At 36.5% G+C, this 22,487-nt stretch overlaps 2 protein-coding genes across 3 annotated transcripts; one reads left to right on the top strand and one right to left on the bottom strand.

Moving 5' to 3' along the window:
• Window positions 1-239: 239 nt before the first annotated feature.
• LOC310715577 (uncharacterized protein) lies at window positions 240-4,637 on the bottom strand. The gene is made up of 10 exons (XM_083522092.1): window positions 4,181-4,637; window positions 3,478-3,861; window positions 3,133-3,190; window positions 2,927-3,000; window positions 2,653-2,745; window positions 1,764-2,555; window positions 1,257-1,484; window positions 981-1,076; window positions 605-839; window positions 240-369 (listed from the first exon to the last, which is right to left on the bottom strand). The coding sequence occupies exons 1-9, from the start codon at window positions 4,181-4,183 to the stop codon at window positions 606-608; spliced, it is 1,962 nt and encodes a 653-aa protein (XP_083378218.1). The 5' UTR covers window positions 4,184-4,637; the 3' UTR covers window positions 240-369; window position 605.
• A 2,226-nt stretch (window positions 4,638-6,863) lies between these two features.
• Window positions 6,864-22,468, top strand: LOC310715658 (OX-2 membrane glycoprotein). 2 transcript variants are annotated; one of them, XM_083522200.1, is made up of 8 exons: window positions 6,911-7,097; window positions 11,319-11,443; window positions 11,663-11,729; window positions 12,922-13,242; window positions 14,113-14,442; window positions 16,936-17,217; window positions 17,660-17,765; window positions 22,276-22,468. In XM_083522200.1, the coding sequence occupies exons 2-7, from the start codon at window positions 11,378-11,380 to the stop codon at window positions 17,746-17,748; spliced, it is 1,155 nt and encodes a 384-aa protein (XP_083378326.1). In that variant the 5' UTR covers window positions 6,911-7,097; window positions 11,319-11,377; the 3' UTR covers window positions 17,749-17,765; window positions 22,276-22,468. The 2 variants fall into 2 exon arrangements, with proteins under 2 accessions (XP_083378327.1, XP_083378326.1); XM_083522201.1 differs by lacking the exon at window positions 11,319-11,443 and having other exon boundaries at window positions 6,864-7,097.
• Window positions 22,469-22,487: the final 19 nt, after the last annotated feature.

Here is a 22,487-nt window from a genome sequence, read left to right as displayed (position 1 = left end):
TGTGTGTGTGTTAGTGTGTGTGTGTGTGTGTGTGTGTGTGTGTGTGTGTGTCAGTCGAGTTCATTTGCATTAAGAAGTCAAATAGCTTGTAAGAAGAAACTAGTGCACAGTTTGCAATGCTTTGGTAGGTCTTTCAGTATGCTGGTGGCTTTATGGATGCAGTCGTGGTGAATGTCCATGGAGGGAAGAGAGACTCTAATGAATTAGAATAAAAAAATAAAAAACAAGAGCATTGTTCATCATTTTACATTAAGTTTATTAAATAATAGATTCATTGATTAACATGTTTGTTCCTTTGTGTTTCTGTGTGGGGTTTTTTGTGTGTTTATTCATTGGCTTCCTGGCAGGTGCGTGCAACGGAGGGATGACCTGAATGAGAAAGACAGAGCTGTGTTACTCTTTTTATATTTTTATATAATAATAATAACAGCAATAATAACAATAATAATAATATGGTGTATAATAATATCATTACACTATTCTAACTTATTTTAAGGAATTAGAAATGTGAAAAGAAAAAAAAAACACCACATGTGCTGTGTTTAATAAGAAGCTCACTATGCAGAGGGCAACTTCTATTCTGTAGGACATTACAAGGACTTACTCTATGCGTCGACGCGAGGACTCTGTCGGGGTTTGGATGGTCGGCTACTCTCTGTGTTTTGTTTTCCCTGAGTGCGGTAAGGCTTATGACTCTTTTTGACTTTAGAGAGAGACACATTCAATGGTCTACGTTCCAACATCTTCCCGTTCATTTCTTTAATGGCTGTCAATGCTTCGGCTTGTGAGGAAAAGCTGACATAGCCGAATCCCCTGGAGCGGCCGTCCTCCATCATCACCTGTAGAAGACAGTAAGGAGATACAAAAAGCAAAGAATGAGCATTAAATGCTGACTAAAAATAAACCGGACTGTTATTATTGCACAGGTGAACACAGGTGATTATAAAAATAGGAAGGGAATGGAGGGATCAGTAGCTGACCTTGGCGTGGATGATGGTTCCGAATGGGTGGAACTCATTGTACAGGCGCTTGTTGTCCACGCTGTAGTCGAGGTTCCAGATGTAAAGCTCCACTTTCTACAAAACAGAAGGCAAAGTCAATATTCATCATAAAGATAAACATGCGAGACAAAACACATCTGTGTATTAAAAAGTCAGAAAGTAGCATTGAAACATTTTGAGTAAAACATCTACAGATACACCACCATGTCATGGACCCACATCCTCTCAGCCCTGTGATCTGCAGACAGACTTTACCTTAGTGTTCTTGCTGAGGGAAGATTTCTGTGTGTTTGCAGACAGCTGTTGTTTGTCTTGTTTCTTTTGCTCTTGAGTCTTCTCCGTCTGCTTATTGACCATCACAATTTCTGCCCATGTAGCTCTTTTAGGATTTGAGAGGGTGGACGGAGCAACTTGCTTGTTCTGCTCCACAACGTCCTCACTCTGCTTCTCCTTCTCCTTCTTGTTCTCTTCCATGCGTTCATGCTACAAAACAGATGGCAAAGTCAATATCCAACAAAAAGATCAACATGAGAGACATAACACATCTGTGTGAAAAATTCACAGAGCAGCATTGGAAGCTTTTAAATAAAACTGTACCTCTGGCTTCCTGTTAATCAGACTTACTGTGAACTGTTAAACAATATAAAACCTATTTGTTTATTTCTTTTACACACGCCAACATGTCCATCTTCAGACACACCATCATGTACAAAAATGGACCCAAAGACACATCCTCTCAACCCTGTGATTTGCAGACTTTACCTTAGACAGCTGTTGTTTTTCTTGCTGCTTGTGAACTTCAGCTTTCTCAGTCTTTGTTTTCTTCTCCCTGATCTTCTTAACGTTCTTTGTCTGCTTTTCACCCTTTAAAATTTCTGCCCATGTTGGTTTTTTTGGAGCAAGTTGTTCGTTCTGCTCCATGACTTGCTCACTCTGCTCCTTCTTCTTGTACTCTTCCTCTTGAGGTTCAGGCTCACACACGAACTGAGGTTCAGGCTCACACACGGGCTGAGGTTCAGGCTTCCACATGGGCTGAGGTTCGGTCTTCCACATGGGCTGAGGTTCAGGCTCAGACACGGGCTGAGGTTCAGGCTCAGACACGAACTGAGGTTCAGGCTCACACACGGGCTGAGGTTCAGGCTTCCACATGGGCTGAGGTTCGGTCTTCCACATGGGCTGAGGTTCAGGCTCAGACACGGGCTGAGGTTCAGGCTCAGACACGGGCTGAGGTTCAGGCTCACACACAAACTGAGGTTCAGGCTCACACATAACCTGAGGTTCAGGCTCAGACATGGGCTGAGGATCAGGCATCCACACAAACTGAGGTTCAGGCTCACACATAAACGGAGGTTTAGGCTCCCACACGGGCTGAGGATCAGGCATCCACACAAACTGAGCATCAGGGTTCCACACAAACTGAGGTTCAGGCTCACACACGAACTGAGGTTCAGGCTCACACACGAACTGAGGTTTAGGCTCACACACGAACTGAGGTTCAGGCTCACACACGAACTGAGGTTCAGGCTCAGACACCTGAACACCTTTATCTGTAACCTGAGAGAAAAAAAAAGGACGTTAACTAATTATGTAACAATGACATTTGACCGTTTGACTTGTATTTTATAACTGAGCCAATGAGCACTAATCGTACAGGAAGTGCTGTCATAGAGGACGCAGGTCTCCCTCCTAGAAGCTCATCCAGGGTGATATCTCGGTCTCCATCATCAGGTTCTTGAATTCTAATCTATAGGGAATACAAGTTAAAGACTGGAGTTAAAATGTGAAGCTCCAAGAGATATAGAGGGAGTTGGGAAGAACCATTTAATGAATAAAGACAGTCTGCGAATGTCTAAAACATTAATTAGGAGGATATTTAATTGTGAACATTAAACAAGTTTTCAGTAGTGCTTTTGTTGGTTACTTACTGGTTTATGCTGCCTTTTGACCAGACATGGCAGGTTGTGCTGAAGAGGCTGAGGCATGAAATATATCCCTCCAGCTGAAAGAAAAAAAAAAACAACCAAGATTAGAACATTCTGGTTACATCTCATGGCCTGTTCCAAATCACCTACTCGCTGTACCACTGTGCAGAAGAATATGGAGAAAATTAAACAGTTTATATGCCACTTACCGTTCATGTAACCATTAGCATGGGAAAAGGTTTCATGTATGGCTGCTGGATTCTGCTGCTGAACAGAAGAGAGTCATGGTATGATTAAAAAAATAATAATTGTTTGGAAGAACGCAGTAGACATTTTACAAATATCGAAATCACTGAAAAAATTAAAATACTGATATACAATCACTGATATAATAACAATTATATCTTATCATCTTTTTAATAATTTATCAATATCTTTATTCATTTATAATTTTACACACATCAAAATCAGTGAAGAAATAATTATATATTGATAATTATATATTTTTTATATCTATATATCCATTATCAATAGACTGTAATCGAGTGTTATACCTGGACCAGTGGGATGAATTGGGTTTGCATCGCTAACATCATGCGTGCCCCATAGAATTGTTGTGGCAGGAAGTGGTGGGCCACTGGGTAGGACTGGGGTGGCATAACAGGATTATGCATGAGGTAGGACTGGGGTGGCATAACAGGATTATGCATGGGGTAGGACTGGGGTGGCATAACAGGATTATGCATGAGGTAGGACTGGGGTGGCATAACAGGATTATGCATGGGGTAGGACTGGGGTGGCATAACAGGATTATGCATGAGGTAGGAATGGGGTGGCATAACAGGATTATGCATGGGGTAGGACTGGGGTGGCATAACAGGATTATGCATGAGGTGGAATTGTGGTTGGTGTGTAACAGGTCTGAAGGAATCGTTTGCCTGTAGAAAGAAAAAGAGTTGTGTGATTGTTTGTTTTTTTCAACAAGAACAAAGTACATGAAGAAATGCATGAGGTGGAATTGGATTGGTCAGTAACAGGCATGAATGGAAGATTTTTTTTTTTTTAGCAAGAACAAAGTACATGAAGAAATGGAGAAAAAAAAAGATTGAGGACTACCACTGAAATAATCCCATTTTTCTAATTAAACAGGTCTGGTCATGTTAGTTCCGCTACTCTATCTTCTACTCGTGTGTTGAATCATCAATCCTACTCGTCCTATTGAACATTAGAACTGAAGAGGATCTGCTTCAAACTTACCATTTTAAAATGCTTAATTTATTTCTTTGACTGCTGCTGATCGCTTATACTTTGTGTACAGTATGATGAGAGAGCGACAAGTGCGCTGTTTTTTATAGGATTCAGGAGATATGACGTCACAGTAGATCCGCGCCGCCAATGTTGTGATGACGTCACAGGCGCCTGAACGCCACATTTCATCACGTGACCCATTCTACAGGACATGTTTTGCGCTTATGATTCATAACCACATCCACGCTGCCTCCCGGTACTCCTTATATTCGGATCTTATCCCTTCTTGATCGGTCAGGCTCAGCCTCCAGCTGGATCAGAAGTTTTAGCACATTAATTAGCGCCTGTCCCATCGGTTGGATTTGTTCCTCGGCTTCCTAAGTCCTCTGATTTGTGCCCGTTTTAATCTTCCATGATTATACAATGTGTTTCCCTATTCCATATGTGTCCATTAAAAATGCGCGTTTCTTCACGCGACTTGACGCTTTTCCTCGAAATCCCGTTGAATCCTGTAGGCACTTAAAAAAAAATAATTAAATACATGTGTTGTGCTTCGCAAAATATACACTAGATGGCGCATGGAACAACATACTTTATATATAGGCCATACCACATTACTGCATTGTATTCTGGAGACCATGTGTACAGAAGCTACACAGTTATTAATGTATTATATTCAACAATATAACAATGTATATTTAACTAGATTCAGTTGTTAAAGTTACTTCAGGAATAACTTGCCTACCAGCTTATTATTTTTATTTGTTTATTTGTTTATTTATTTTATTTATCTATTCAAATTTAAAGATACCTGCCCGTGTGTGCAAAAAGACAAGTATAAAGATTTTTTTATGTCATTACAATGAAGGGCCTTTGCTGTAAATCGGTCGAGGAGACTGATTAAATTCATGTACTTAAGTAAAAAGTAGCCGTTACTACTACCTGTTTTAGTGTCACGCTGGTAACTGAACCTCACATTATATTAATGTATTAATATAAAAACTGAATGTATCCAGGCGGAACAACCACCATATAGAATACAAGCATAGAAAAGACTAAGATGACATAAAATAAATCTATCTGAGCCTGAAGCTGGGGAAGGGGCCGCAGCTATGGAAAGCATCCTGTGTGGTACATGTTCCAAAGACATTGCGCCCAAAATACATTCACATTATTTGGCCGATGCTCTTATCCAGACTTACAATTCATACTACTGAGCAGCTATGGGGTTAAGGGCCTTGCTCAGGGGCTCAGGGATGGCAGCTGGGTGTGGCTGGGATTTGAACTCATGACCTTCAGATCCAAAGCCCAATGCCTTAACCATTAAGTGACCACCATCCACGTAAGACTTTGGGGACTATAAACTAGTAGCACTGACCTCACATCTGATGTAGACATTGGAGAGGCTGGTGCTTACTCATCGCCAACCTCTGGTGAGCCAATTAATGGATTTACTTTAGTTTGCCTACCAACCTGACATTGTGGAAGACGCCATCATCTTCCTCCTAAATAGGGCTTTGTCTTACCACAGAAATCACGGAAATGCAATGTCTTACCGAATACGTCTTGTTGCCCTCTGCATAGGGAGCTTCCTATTAAACACAGCACATGTGAAGTGATTATATTTTTGAATGCAACAAATAAGTTAGAAAAGTGTAATGGTATTATTACACACCATATTATTATTATTATTATTATTATTATTATTATTATTATTATTATTATTATTATTATTATTAATATTATGTAGAAATATCTGTGAAACACACAAACATCAAGTCTCTTTCTCTTTTTCTTTCAGGTCGTCCATTTGTTGCACCCACCTGCCAAGAAGGCAATGAATAAACAAACACACAAAGAAACACACAAATCAAAAAATGAATCTATTTATCAATAAACTCAGAGTAAAATGCTGCCCAATAGTCTTTATTTTTATTTTTATAACAGAATATATAAATCCTGTAAACAGCAGCAGCAGTATTTTTTTTTCTTCAAAATTCAACTGAAATACTGAAATCCCTCTTGTAGAACTTGCCAAGGTGTTCTTTAGTAGCTTATAGATAACACTCCAGCTGACTGTTTGCTCTCTAAAGAACACTTACAGAGCTTGGAAGTACACTTCGGCTCCTTGTCTTGTTGAATGGTGCAGTCAGTACCAATGTGCCGTATGGAATGGAATATGGAATACGTATGGAATGGAATATGGAATAAGTATGGAATGGAATATGGAATAAGTATGGAATGGAATATGGAATAAGTATGGAATGGTAGCCATGGTGGTTCAATATTCCTTTCACCATTTACCCTACATGTATATAATAATATAGCATGTTCTCCATATACAAACAGTATGTAAAATAGAAAATATAGAATATGAAGTAATATGAAAAAAATATAAAATGTATTTTATCCTAAACCTATTGCTATTGCCAAAGGTGGCAGTTTGATGAAAATGCAATTAAAAACTATTACATGATCTCCTTTGTGCATGTGTCTTTTATAAACAATAAAAGAAACTTTTGACAGGCACTGTACTGTTTATATCTATGAACCCGAACGTCTTCTACATCTTTTTTTTTTTTTTTTAAATGAGTCAAATATATAGTACAAAATTATGATTTTTTTTTATATTCAATTCAACTGCAAGGATGTGCCCAGCGGTGTGTGCGCGCATTGTGCGCATTCACGCGGCAGGAAGCAAGATACCGGGAGGTGGGAAGTTGGGCAGAGCTTTTGCTCAGAGGCAGTTTGCAGTTTGCAGTGATTAGTAGTCCTGTCATGTCTGGAGTACTCTGCACTTTAATTCCTGGAAGCAGCCATGTAACCATGTGTGTGTAGAAGCGTGTGTGTGTGTGTGTAGTGTGTGTAGTGTAGTACCTGTATAGCGACTCTTATTATTATAATTAGATCAATTTTGCACTTAAAGGTAAGTAACTTATCTAAAATTCTTTAATATATAAAAACAAAAAATATGTTTTGTTTGTTTGGCTGTGTTCTTTATTCTTTTTTTTTTTCCTTTTTTTTTTTTCTTTTTTTTTTTTTTTTGCATTGCCATAATTGCATTAATAAATTGTCATTTGTACATGGAAAGCATTAGAACACGTTAATGTAAATGTTAAAAAATTTTATTTTTCTACTAAAATATAGCTATTTTAGAAAAATCTATGCAGAGAATGCACATATGCTCGAACAATGTGTAGTTTATTTGTTTTCTTCATTCCAAGAGATTTTCAGTTATGCTGTAAAAATCCTTTATAGTCTATTTTTTTTATTTTTTATTATCTTATCCTGCATGCATGTCTGGATTACATACAAAAACTATTGTGTATCATGCAGACTTGATTAAGCAGTGATGCAGCAATTCAATTGTAATGCATTCAGTTAATTGTAACAATTTAGTAAACAAGGATTTTGTGAAAATAAATTCGCAAATATATTAAGACAAATGAAGGTCTTTTAAAGCTTCTGTAACATATTAGTTAAAGGTTGTACGCGGAATTCTTTCTGATTAACAGAAGAACAAGGAGCGTTGTTGAACGGATGAATGGAGACCTTTGGCCATTTGGTCTTTTCAAGGAAAACTATTCCAACACCAAAAAGCAAGGGTATTGAAGCAGTATTATTTAATCGTTATAGGAATTTTTACCCTATCTGGAGGATACAGCAGTCACGAGCTAGAGGTGCAGGTATAAAATACACATTTATTTAGAGCTCTTTGAGCCACAAAAACTCAAGGACGTGCAAGTGTACGGTAGTCAGAAAGCAGCGTATTCTTCTGATCTACAAAATCTGTAGCTGCTGATTTGGTCAGGGAAGCCAAATTTTATAATTTAGAATCACACCACTGAGTGTGTAAACAGAGATAAACAAGTGTAAGCGTTGCTTTGGAAAAATGGTTAAAACAGAGCACAAAGCATAAGTTTGTTTGTCAGGTGACTCAATTTGAAAACAATGGAAATGCAGTAAATAACGTAAACAAAAAAAATGCTATAAGTACTTACAATAAGCACAATAGCTTCATTTATTAACTTTTTGGTAAATCGTTTTAAATAATACAATGTAATATCTTTTAGAAAAAGCATGTATCATGGCTGGTCCTGAGGTCAGACCCCAGCTTCCTAACAAGCTGGGATATGTGATAAAAAGAATGTGAAGAAAGAACTTCACTGTGCCGTAATGAACTTGTAACAAGCAAAAGCTTCTTAATAATTATTATCATTTAAAACTTTCAAAAGTTTAAAATTATTATCGTTTAAAACTTTCATAAAACTTTGAAAGTTTTAAAAGATAATAATAATTATTAAGAAGCTTTTGCCTGTTACATCAGTGACACATTTTGCTGGCAACATCAGTGAAATTCTTTCTTCACATTCTTTCTATCAAATATCCAAGCTTGTTGGTAAGCTGGGGTCTGACCTCAGGATCAGCCATGATACAGGGCTTCTGGGGCACATAGGGTTAAGAGCCTCGCTCAAGGGCCCAAGGGTGTCAGCTTGGCCATCTTCATTTACATTTATATTTATCGAATTTTTGCAGGTGCCCCTATTCAGAGCAACTTACACTTATCTCATTTATACAAATCAGCAGCTATGGGTTTCAGGGGACCAGGAGTGGCAGCTTGATGTGGCTGGGATTTGAACTTGCGACCCTCCGATTCAAAGTCCAATGCCTTAACCTCTGAGCTACAACTTCCTAGTATATATAGTAGTATAAATACGCTCATACATTTAATTTCTTTTCACTTCATATTTGTTGTTTGAGCAAAAATGCTTTAAAAAACATACATGATGGTGACAGGTTAGACAGACAGTTACTTGGTAGAAAGTAATCTGTGAGCAAGACACATTGCAGTTAAATAATGAATAATGTGCTGCTAGTGCTGTAAGATCACAACAACAAAAAAAATTCATTTCGTTGTCCCAATTTGTTTGTTACTTTTATTTGGCTGTGGCAAAGAGAAATGAAGCCAACTATTAAATTACCATACGGGCTGAATCCATGAGCCACACAGTGAAATATCTCAAAGGCTGCATCCCATTTCTTAAACCACTTATGCCTTTTGTACTAAAAAACTTGCCAGAATAGCGTTCCCACTGGTCTTTGTGGTTCCATTCAAAGGAGATATTATTTTGATGCAGGCCACAGGGATAGTAATGTATGCTGCCCTTTAGTTGAGGTGTGTAAAGGGAGTGGGGCTGCTATAACCACAAACAACCACTGTGAGTGTATTTCCTGGCAGCGTGGGTGCCTGAGGTTAAACACCAAGCTCTTTTAATAGCGCAGCAGGGGCAAGGCTTAGCATCAAATATAGTGAAATATATTTTAATGCATAATGTATGCATTGGGGTATAACACTGCAGGTAAGGGTGTTTCAACTGCAGAAGCAAAGCCGTTCTTCAGTATATTCTCTATTTACAGGCCCACTTACAACCAATGACACAAAAGTACTGCAATTGTCCACATAGTGTCTTTTATGTCCAAATTTGTACTGTAAAGTAAAAAGTCACTCCATTTGGTTTTCTTTGGAAAAATCTGTATTCTCTTGTGCTGATGTCCTGCTGCTGTGCCAGTCTAGACATGAAAGCAAAGAATTATAATGCTTCATGTCTTCCAGATGACGGTAACAGTAGCAGAAAGGTAATAGCCTCAGCAGGGTGCAAATTGTTTCCTGAAACTGCACTTCAAACACACAGAATCAGCAGACGCTTATTTGAAAAAATAAACAGAGATCTGTACCTTTTTTGAATAGCAGCTTCATTTTTGCATTATTAATTCAAAACAAGTATTTGGATGGACCTAAATAGTCCTCAACATACTACTGTATATTGCCTATGTCAGGTTTTCTCTGTGTATGATTCAGTTTTCATTTCTCTTTGAAGTAAGTACATCAAATCATGTTCATATCCCGAGCAGAGTTTAGTTTTCTTATTATTATATTAAAATAATCTTGAATATAAGAGTACTGAAATATGAGTATAAATATAGAATGACAAACCAGACATTCACCCATCGTTCATTCATGATTTTTTTAAGCAAATGGCTATAAAAAACACTCCATTAGTGTTTAAAATAAGCTATTAAATATTGTCAAAAAATATGTCAAGCTGCAACGACTTACCTCACTCTTTAGAAATTACAGTTACAAAACAAAGCATAAATTGACTAATTAGTATTTAAAGCTACGGAATTGGATGATAACCATAATGTTAGAGATGTTAAAATGCTTTTAACAGAAACCTTGACTGAGATTTTCAATAAGAGCTGATTTTTCTTTTTATCTCTGAATGTAAAAAAAAAGAAGAAAGAAAAAAAAGAAAACATTTTTAAGCCGTTAGCTTAGCGATTGCAGCTGTGGATTACTGATTGGAAGGTCAAGGGTTCAAGCTCCAGTCTATGATATTCAAAGGACAAGTGTCACTGATATATGTGTGAAAAAATATACGTGTGATATATGTGTGTGACAAAAGTCACTCCGTTTGTCACCTATGTTTATACACGTACACGAGTGAGTGTGTGCATGTGTTTGTGTGTGTGTGTGTGTGTATATAGGTAACAAATAGGGTGACTATTTCATAACTACTAGAATTATTATTTAATTAATAATTATTGGAATCTTTTACTTTTTTGGTTTGTTTCTGCTACATTTACTGTATAATTGTTTAATTGTTTAGCTTTCTTTAATCCAAGTACCTGACATGTTGTTAGTTGATTTTTAAAGTTTATACGTTGAATGGAAAGTGAAAAGCAGATTACTTTAGAGCTATACATTTATTATGGGTGATTTATATCATACTCACTGCATTGATTAGTAATTTAATGTGTACTGGTGATCTCTGTCAAATAAAACACCAAACACCAAACCCTGATGATCAAACACAGGCATGTCTGTCATGTCAAAATGTCAAACATCTGGCCCTTTTTTATGTTTATAAACTTAAAAAAAAAAAAAAAAAAAAAAAAGAGATTTGGTTACTTTGTTTTGCTGTTTTGTTTTGATTTTTGTTTGTAAATCACTGATTATTTAGATTTAGTTTTCAACAGACTTTCTTTACTTGTGTATATATTGATATGTTTGCGTGGCTCTTCAGAAAATAATAAACCCGAATGAGCATGTATATTTGAGTAAACTGAATATCTTGTTCTGCAGATTTCAAAACTCTTTTCCAAAGACTGTTGATTGCTAGTAAACAATGGCTATTGACTAAGATGATCAATGTGAAGAAGACAACTGACAATTTAAAAAGCAAAAATATATCTTGGTTTCAGTGTATTGTAAGTGTCTTTCAGATAACCCGTGAAGGTCTATTGGGTTTATTTAGTTTCGTCATGTGTCTGCTGAAATATGCTAGCTTGGTTGAGTCAACATTAGAAGTAATCCATAGTAATTTTCAGGGTTTGGGTGCATGTGCTTACCTGTGTTTTACACTGCTGAAAGTATAGCTTTCACGATAAGCAGAGGTGTGTTTAAACCTCAAAATTTCTTTCTTTCAGACTAAAATGTGTAGGTGTGTCTCTGTGTACCTGTGGTTGGCTGTGATAATGTTTCCTACACTGCAAGGTATGGCTCTATAGACATCACATTATTCCTAGTCATAATTGAGAAAGAAAGGTTTTCTTTCAGGTAGCACTTTAGGCATTTACTTTCTTTATATACATCTGTTCAACCTCACAGAAATTTGGAAAAATCCTTATGTTGGATTTCATACAAATGGTTTTGTTGTAAATCTTGCTATTGGTAACCTTGCTTGCTATAGATTTAACCTTCATAGCTTTTCCTACAAATTGTATAAATTCTTATAAATCTATGAATTCTTATAAATTTACCAAAATTCCAAACATTATATATGTATGTACAGTGCAAATAAGTATTTAGTCAGCCCTCAATTGTGCAAATTCTCCCACTTAAAAAGATGCGAGAGGGCTGTAAATTATATCATAGGTTCACTTCAACTATGAGAGACAAAAAATAAGTAACAAAAATCCAGAAAATCACATTGTCTGATTTTTAAAGAATTTATTTGCAAATTATGGTGAAAAATAAGTATTTGGTCAATAACAAAAGTTCATCTCAATACTTTGTTATATACCCTTTGTCGGCAATGACAGAGATCAAACGTTTTCTGTAAGTCTCCACAATATGTTTGGAATATTTGTAATTATAAAATAAAATAAACAGTGTTTATTTTATTTCACTAATTATTGGTAGCCTATGAGATTACAGACAGAAATCTTCATATTAAAATGAATATTGTGATTTAAAACAATAAAAAAAATAATCTTGATCCTGGACAAAATCATCTACTTTTTTTTTTTTAGTAATGTTCATATTATTTAAAAGTGTCTTTCTAAAATAATGGCAACAGAAAAAAAGTTTATATATTTTTCTGTATTTCTATATTTTTTTTTTTGCTTTCTTTTAGCTTAGTGTTTAAGTGCAAAATAATACACAGTGCATATACTATTCCTTTTGTATATTATGTTGTATTATATTTTGTATAATATTTATATTATTATATATTATTATAATGTATTTTCTTTAATTCTATGACTACATTTTATTAAACAATTCTACTTTAACATTATGAGTACAGCTTAAATAAATAAATAGTTAAATAAATAGTAATAAACATAATTAGTGAAAATTAATATTGGTTATATTTTCTCAATCTTTATTATATGTGCACAAACCTGATTGGCTGATGTATTTTAATTGCTTTTGATTTATTATTATTTTGATTTTGATCTCCTAGCTGAAGTGAGTGCCCCGGCTCAGCTACAGGCAACACTGGGCCACCCTGTTACTCTTGGCTGTAACTTGACCATAGGAAACGGTGAAGTTCTCAAACAGGTTCGCTGGTACGATTTGCACAACAAAAGTGTCCTCCATTACCAACCTAATCAGCCTCACAGCCTCATCATGCGAGAGGGTGTGGAGCTTATCGACCAGCATATTGACAGAAGTTCTTTTGCCATTGAAAGAACCAAGCTGGGTGATGAAGGCTGCTACACATGTGTGTTCGACGTGTACCCATCTGGACAGCAGCAGAGGACGATATGCCTTTCTTTAAATGGTAAGGTGATGCTAATGTTGGTAATTAATAATTATGAGCAAAAGGATCTAACTTACATTTAATATCTTTGGTGCTACGAAGTCAACAGTAATAGTATTAGATAATTTAATTCCCTGCTCTTTAATTTCTCGGGATAGTTCGATTCTTAGCCTTTAAGGTTCAACTTTGAAGCTTTTTGTATGATAAAGCAAGTTTATATATAAACCCTTAAGCAGCATTCTTAAGACTGCTTTAGACCTTCTTCTAAGACCTAATGAATGGTGAACTAGAACAAACGTGCAATGTTGCTCGAAGTACTTGGCTACAAGTTTTAAAGATTTCCTTAAAACACATGATGGGGGCTTTAATTGTCCCTCTGAGGTACTCTGTGATGATCACAACAGGAAGTGGAAAAGATCTGGTTCCCTTTTTTATTGAGGTCCTGTACTCCTGTCCTAACTTCCTGTCCTATGATCTAGTACATCCTGTTTAATGCATGAACAATTATCCAAAGAGGAAAACAGAAAATAGGCTAAAAAAAGGCAAGTTTAAAAAATGAAAAAGCCTAGTATATTTCTGTTATTCCATGAAATATACTCAGAACGGGTGATTCATGATGTTTGAAGAGGGAAGAATGAAAACAAGTAGGCTGATGGTTACAAGCCAGTGACCATCAAAGTCCAGTGGTTAAAAACCCTCATCAATGCAAGAACATGTAAAACATATCCAGTGAATATACATTTCTCATCTATAGTATTTTTTTGTTTCGATCCATTGAGACAACTCTGAAAGGTTTCCAAGTCAAACCTATTTTGAAAGCTAGAGTTAATAAGCACCCAATGAACCTGCCAGTCCATCTTAACATTGAATAGTTCTTTCTCTTCCTCTCAGCAAAAGCAGAGTCCATGGGCAACAAGACAGCAGTGCATGGGAAGCAAGTAACACTCTCGTGTACCTACGCACTTGCCAACAGAGTCCATCAGATCCTGTGGAAGAAAACGACAGAGCAGGGTGACACCATCACTGTAGCCTCTGTGACCAAGAGCGGCAACATGAGCGTAGAGCTACCATTCCGGGAGCGTGTGAAGCTCAGCAAGACGTTGGGGAACAGCCAGTTAACCATAGACCCCGTTCACATGGAAGATGAAGGCTGTTACACCTGCGATTTCCACACGTACCCGGGAGGTTCGAAGAGTGTCACGGCATGTCTTGCTGTCTACAGTACGTATTAATGAGAACCGTATATAAGGAATAAAACATTACTGGTCATGGTAATAGGAAAAAGGAGGTAAGGGCAGGGTGGTGTAATGGGGCACATTGTTTTTTAATGTTGTGGAACGTTGTGAAACACTAATACTGGAGACTCCTTTCAAAAATGTTAAATAAATCTCCTCATAGAAACAAAACACCATTTTTTTTCAACAAGAGCATGTTATTTGAGATTCATCAATTGAAAAGTGTCTTAAATACATTTAAAGTGCATGTAACTATCTAAAATGTAAGTAGAAGTAATTTTCTACTAAGTATGTTATCTAGACAACTTCTGAAAGTTTGAATATTTTAACTATTATTATTATTATTATTAATTAAGTCATTGATTTTTTTTTTATTAAATAATGCTTGTCTTTCAGAGACATGTTTTACAAGTCTATGTGAAAGTACAGTATGTGTCTGTGTGTGTGTCCGTGTTTGTGTGTGTGTTTGACATATGCATGCATGTGTGTCGGCAAAAGAGACAGAGAGTCTATCTGGCTTACTGCTGCAGAACTCAGGAAAAGGAAGTCATTATATAACTAAGCCATCACTTTTAGACAATAAATCGAGATAAAAACAGTGGGTGAGCTACTGGTCACAAATCTTCTTACAACTCCGTATTTAGCTTGGCAAGGTCTCTCTTACTTAATTTGTTGGCTCTGGGATTCTGTTCTTCCCCCCGGCATGAATTGTGAAAATGAAATCTTCTTCTAAATATAGTAAAAGCAACAAGCAAAAGAAATGTATGACACCATGGTTATGGTTATAAAACACAGTAAATGTCAAGCAGAAAGGGTAAAGACTGGCTAAACAATCTGAATACATTATCTAGGGAATAATTAAATAATAATATTTTTATGGGGGAAATTCAGGAGTAACATTACTAGTAAGATGGTCTAAAAGCTGCTCAAAAGAAGTGAAAAATGAAAGGGAAACTTCAGTTGATGTCACATTTTAACTTACGCTGCAACTGAATTATAAAAAGATGAAGTAAGCCATATTGATTCCATGAGCTCTGGCATGAGCTAAATCAAATGACTGAAAAAAAAACACAAGGAAATCACAACTTCAGATCCCGACAATACTATATTCGTCCATGACTGAGCTAAAGTGACCGTATTCTCTAGGTGGGAGGGATTTCATGCTTTCACTCTTCTGTCAATCACAGGGACTTACAAATAATGGGCCTACGTACGTGTATGCGCTTTTCTGTGACTGTGTTATTCTGAGCTGTAATACAAATTAATTTTGTGTAATTTTAATGCAAACTAAATCTATAAGGTAGGAGTCAATACCTGACAGTTTTGTACACTTGGGGTGATTTTAGCCACTGGTCAATAGAACAAAGTACACTTGAGTCATGCTAAATCTGAGTTCCTGTACTAGAGGAAAGGGTTAGCAAATCTGTCAGCCATTTTACTTCATGTAAGTGCAGTGAGTGCACTGTCATTAGTGCCTCCACGTTATTTAATTACAGAGCTGTTTGTTTGTTTTTTCTTTTTTCATTTTACCTGCTTAGACCACTGAATATTTACACAGTAGTATTCTGCTGTTTGGCTCAAACACTGGCTATTATCCTGATCTGTGCTAGTGACTGTGAATTTAAAGGCGTTTGCTTTGGACCGAAGCCTGCTGCTATTACTGTGACACATTTCTTCAGAGTGAAAACAGAGGTCCTCTATGTCTCTCTTCTGATAATGTTGTTTAAACAGTGTTGCTTTTGTCGCTGGAGGAAAATCGTGCCTCCAGACAGTGGGTTGAATCATATCCTCTCACACTGTCCTGTCTTTTCACAATCTGTGTTTTTCACTTCCAAACACCATGTGTTACGGCTGTCCCTTGTAACTAGTGTTAAGGTACGCCTTACGTTATCTCAGAAAAAACAGGAAAATGCCCAATGGCCCAAATTTTTGGGCAAAAAACATTCATTTAAGTAAATGAATGAATACCTTGATCTTTGGGTAGAGGGCGAAGTCCACAGGAACCAAATTTGGTGAGTAGGGTGGGTGTGGAAGTGAAAATGTAAATTGTTCTCCAACAATCATAAAGCACAATCTTCCTGATCTCTTGTCGTCAGTGATATTCTTATGATCCTGAAGCACGTTTGCCACTTAAAACACCTCAAATGACTCATTGCAGCTTTGCTGTATGTCAAAAATATGTCAGGTCTAATGGCTCTGTGGCAGATTCGCCCAGTTTCATACAGAATTTTATGTCGTATATAGATACTGTTTATGAGCAACTTTCTGAATGTCACTGTGGCAGTGGTTCGCAAGTGGAGTTTGAAGCCAGAGGGAATGAGGGTTAAGACTATACCGGCAGCCGATGAGACTAACCAGTGCGCTCTGTTCCGCTCTCCACTCTTTTGCGAACTGCTGCAACAGTCACTAACCAGTTTAAAAATTAGTATTTTTTTGCTCTAGAATCAGTCCTTCAAGGCCAGTTGTGTTGTTTTCACAGTCCTGCCCAAACCTGAGGTGAGCTACACCACCACAGAGAATGGAGTAATCCAGGCCAACTGCTCGGCCGTGTCTCGTCCTCCTGCAGATCTCGTCTGGAATGTGGAGGGTTATAACCTCACACTGGCCCACTCCGAGACCTCAGTTTACCCGCAGGGAGACGGCACTACACTGGTGGTCACCACCATACAGTTTCAGTCCCAGTTGTTGAAAGAGGAGCAAGTGACATGTACAGCGCTCCATAAAGGCCTGGAGACGAGCATTTCTGTATCATTGAACAAGGGTGAGTAAAAGGATATCTTCATGAAGCTGGCTTTGTGCACAGAGACATTGCCATGCTGGAACAGGTTTGGGACTCCTAGTTCAAGTAAAGTGAAAAAATGTAATGCTAGCACATTTAAAGACATCCTAAAAAGTTACATGCCTTCAACTATGTGGAAACAGTTTAGTAGAATAACCTATGGCTGGAAAAGTCAGGGGGGGCAAATACATTTACACTGATACACGTGTCATTATCCTACAGAATAAAATAGTCTCAGTTTAGCCTGTAAGTCTAGAAAAGCTCTACAAACCCTTCATTTGACACTAGGACAGTATCAGGATGTAATTAATTAAAAAATGATTTTTATTGTGTTATTACAGCTTTTGTTATGGTGTCAGACATTTCAATTCAGTTTATTCCTTTCTGTGGGTTAATTTTCTCACTCTGTGCTTTTGTGTTGCAGCTGGATATAGAAACATCATCATCATCTCGGCTGCTTTTGCGGTGCTTGTACTGCTCATATGCCTGTGTTTGAGCATGAAGAGACGATAACAAGGTCCTCCGAGTGGGTCAGTAGACCTTTACTCTCAAAAATACCTCCTAAGTCTAATCTACACTGTTTCAGTCTTTCAACCATTTGTACTTAAATTTACCATTTACAAACCAACTGTTCCTGCTATCATTTATATACCACACAAAAAATGGACAATAGTATTTGGACATCTCACTTTTCCAACCATAAATTAATCCTCCCTGAAGTTTTACCACAAAACTTGGAGGCACACGGGTGTATTTGATGCTGTAGCATGAAATTTTCCTTTCATTCGAACTAGGAGACCCAAACCAGTTCCAGCATGACAAGCCCTGTGCACAAATCCAGTATTATTATTAGTATTGCTGTGATATAGAGTATCAATCTGAAAAACTATACGTTGATAGCATTGTGGTGGGGAGGAATCATATCAAAAACACAGTCAGACATACTTCCAGCTTTGGCATATCAGTGTTTTTCTTTTTCTTTAATTCTTTCTTTCTATTTTTTATGTTTCCCTTTGAACAAACTCATCATGTCGCCGGTAACCAGGGTTTTAGCCATGACGCAGATAAACACAGGCTTCCTTTGGGCTTGTTTTCGAATAACAGCTCGTGAGACTTTTGCCCTGGAACGAGGCAGAGTTTGTCAAAGTGCTGAAAGGTTCTTTTATGAGTCTACCTTTTAATGGCTGAGCAGTTGTGCAAATAAACTTAGAAATTGTAAGCCTCTGAGACTTTCACACTAGGATGATGGTTTTTAGAGTGACTTCCTACACTTCCCTTCTTTCTCATCTCTCAGTGCCAAAATGATGATCCAGTATTTATCCTTAATAGTTTTATAAATCCTTATCATTATTTTTATTACAAAATGCAAGTATTCTTTTTGAATTGTGTCAAAAACATTTAGTTTTAGAATTTTTTTTATTTGTTTTTGGCTTTGTTTCTTTCATGGTTTTGCAAGAAGGGATGATAACGTTATCAAGGAGACAGCAAGAGCTTCAAAAATCCTAACCTTTGACTTTAGGAAATCCATAATTTCTCTATCTTATTGTCTTACATTCTGACTCTGATTAACCAGCCATGGGTCAATTATCAGGTTGGCCAGTTCTTTGTGTCGACTTACTTGTTAAACAGGAAAGCAACTTTAGTTTGATTTGGATGATTACCATATTTTCAGTTCAAGAACAATTACCACAATTACTACAATTCCAACTTCCAAAGATGTTGCTTCTGAAGGAGGCAGCAAGAGAACAATATACTATTTATAGTCTTAATGTTTTGTTTTTGGGAAAAAACACTGAGCTCTTTGACATCAAAGAGCTAAAAATGGCTGTGCCTCAAATTATGCTTTTGACCAAAGAATCATTTTGGTCTGCAGCCATGCCTAAGTGATATTTAAATGTGAAGAAATCATGGCGCTCAGAATGTAGGTCTACAGTAACCCAAACCAAATATTTAACTTGTAAATAATGACTGCATTTGTTATCTTTGAGCATTGTAAGGGGTCATACACAGTTTTACTGGCTATTAGTTTGATTTCGATTTTAGTCATTAGAAACGTTCGTATTAGAATATAGAAATAGAATTCATTTTTGAACTATTCATACTACGCAACATTCATGTGGTTTGTGGTTGACTAACTTGGTTATATGTATAGACAAAAGAGGCATTTAAAGTACAAGCAGGCAATGTTAAAGATAGAAAATCCACGATAATAAGGAGAAAAAACACTGGATTATATAGAAATGAAGGCTTGAGAATAAGAGGTATAAGACGTGTATAAGAATGTGTTTCAATTTGCCTACTTATACTAAGCACTAAAATATGTACTTGTTTTGCAATGAAAAGATACATACTTTTGAGTACCTAGTAAAAGAGTATATGAATACCTGGATGTTCTATTAAGTTAAGTAAAATAAGAAAATGTTGTTGTCTAGTTATACAGCATTACTCTCATTGTCCACATATATGGCATTTGGCCACTTACATTTTATCTAATTTATACAACTGAGCAGCAAATGGGGTTAAGGAACTTGCTCATGGGCACAGGAGCAGCTTGGTGTGGCTGAGTTTTCAATGTACCACAATTTCTGACAGCCTAATTTTAACCAGGGATACTTTTTAGGACAGATACCAGACAAATAAAACGAATGCAGCGTTCGCCTTGTGAACAATGGCATATAGGGGACAGGAGAAAAGAGACAACAAACCATTTAAGTCACTAGTCATGGAGAAACACTCAAAGGTACAAATATTCTAAGTCTGAGATAAGAACTTGCCATTTTTAAATGTAGCTAAAAATTTAAGAGAAAATTATTAATGCTCTCTGAACCACACAATTTGAGCCTTATGAATTCTGGCATTGTCATCTTGGAATATCAGGATAGAAGAATCTATTAATGGAAAAACCTGGACATTCATTTAGTCATCTTACCTTATTTTTGATCATAAAACTGCTGAAACTAGATCTGACTGACTGTAGCAACCGCAGATCATAACAGTGCCCCCACAGGATTGATAAGTAGGCACTAGACATGATGGCTGCACTATGCAAATGTAAAGATGAGAATTTTCAATATTTTTAAAAACAGCTAAAAAATACAATTTAAAACATAAATAAATCTACATATATTTACAAAAAAATCTCAACTACACCACTGTGGACAAAACACACAAAAGTTCAGATTGAGAGATTATATATAATTTTTTATTTTATTCAATAAAATGGTCGATAATATATATATTTTTAATCTTCTGGTGATCTTTTATACCAGGCTCTCCAGAAGTGTCTTTTTACAGAATACAATTTTGTGCACAACAGACTTATGCTTTTGCTTTTTTTTTAGCACCACAGGAAATGGGGTGTTACCACTTCCTGGCTCTTACAAGAAACCTCCCCATCCTCATGGCTGCCTATTTTTATTCAACCTGTATTTTGTTAAAGGGAAATTCCTGTTTGAAGGGTACTTGTTTAGATTGTATTGTTTGTGGTGTGAATATAATGATGGATAGCAGATAATAAAACATGACACATTTACCTTTATAGACTAAAATTTATGCATATTTTTGTAGCACGATTCACATCTGAGTTAAAGTGTTCCTTCATTTCATGGTGCCCAGATTCAGCCTGCAGAGTCTGAAATGGATGTAATCGTTGATCGGGGCTGCTGGTCCTTTTGCCTTTTAAAACAAGCCACTTAAACAAAAAAATGAGCGGAAACATAGTACAGAAGATTAACAGCTTAAATAAACTTCCAAATCAGGGTGTGCTATACATTTATCTGAACTGAGCACATTTTGCTTTGTTCCAGTGTTTTTATAAATCTCAGCATGCCACTGGTACTCCTTTTTCTTTTTTTAATGAGAGACAGGAAAAAAGTGACACTTAAAGAGGCATAATGGATTTTAAAGTGAATCAGATTCATCTTATCTTGTAAGGGTCAGATTTGTCCTGAGTATCTGGATTGATCCATTTTTATTATGTTTTGCTAGGCAACAGAGTGACATAGATGTGAAACAGGACATGATTCAAGCTGCTCAGTTAATGATGGGAAATAATCTGTCTCATTCGCTCAGCTGATGGGTATTTGGTGGATATGAGATTCAAACTCACAACTGCCTAATCATTAGTACTAAAGAACTACAGCTGCCTTTTAAATACAGTGGAGAGGTTTCTTGCTCAAGGAAGAAGAAAGAGGAGGCAGGTGGCAAGTCCACAAAAAACTGTTTTACAGACTCTTTACACGACAAGATAAGCAGAGATCTCAAATTTGTTAGATTATTTATAATAAACTGTATTGTGGCATAATATTTTTCACTTTACCTATTAGATACAAACCTTTTCCAGCATGACAATGCCCCTGTGCACAAAGCCAGCTCCATGAAGATGTGCTTTACATGGGTTAGAATGGAGGATCTTGAGTAGACTGCTATAAAGATCTGACGTCAGCCTTATTGGTTATGATGAATTGAAACACTGTCTGCACTTTAGGGCCCCTCACCTCCCCTATATCAGTACCTGGCTTTACTAACACCCTTGTGGCTGAATGACTCTCGCACAAATTTTCACAACATGATATTTTTGATCTAGTGTTGTGAAGGAGCTTAAATACAGTAAAGCATGTCCATGTTATTTAAAGAAAAAGAGAGATATCAAAGTATATTATATATTATAAATAATTCACTATTATATAGCATGTAATTTTGCCACAGTACCTGATAAGGTTTTGTTCTATACAGATAATGGGGGAAAATACATATTGCTCTGGGTTGAGTTTCCACAGAGAGACCATTTTGATGTTTTTGTATTGAGGAGAGCATTGTGAGGAAAAACAGCAAGAAGTTAAAAAATGCACTGAAATATCGAAATCTTTACATTCCACTTTAAGAAAAGAGTATACCCAGAACATCAAATTGAATACGAAAAATGAATTACTATGCATACGAAACCTGTGATTAGTTTAAGTATTGTTTTCAAATGTTCTGAATTCTTGTCTTCGTTCTATTTCACGACTAATTTAGCACTTTTCTTCTCTTTTTTTTCAGCATGTAGACCAAGAGGAAGCCCAAAAAATGCTGCAATGACTGAAACTACAGTCTGTCTTACAGTGTATATATAATGTATTTTATGAATGTACTAATGAGTCTATGATTTTTCTAACGGCATTTATAATGCAGTTGACACTAAAATGCTACCACTGGAAACATTTAAACATTAAAGTATTAATCGTATTGCTGACATTGTTAATGTTTATTTA

Source organism: Silurus aristotelis (genome assembly GCF_946808225.1).
Source record: "Silurus aristotelis genome assembly, chromosome: 20".
NCBI classification, from domain to species: domain Eukaryota; kingdom Metazoa; phylum Chordata; class Actinopteri; order Siluriformes; family Siluridae; genus Silurus; species Silurus aristotelis.
This window is presented reverse-complemented; position numbering and strand designations above follow the sequence as displayed.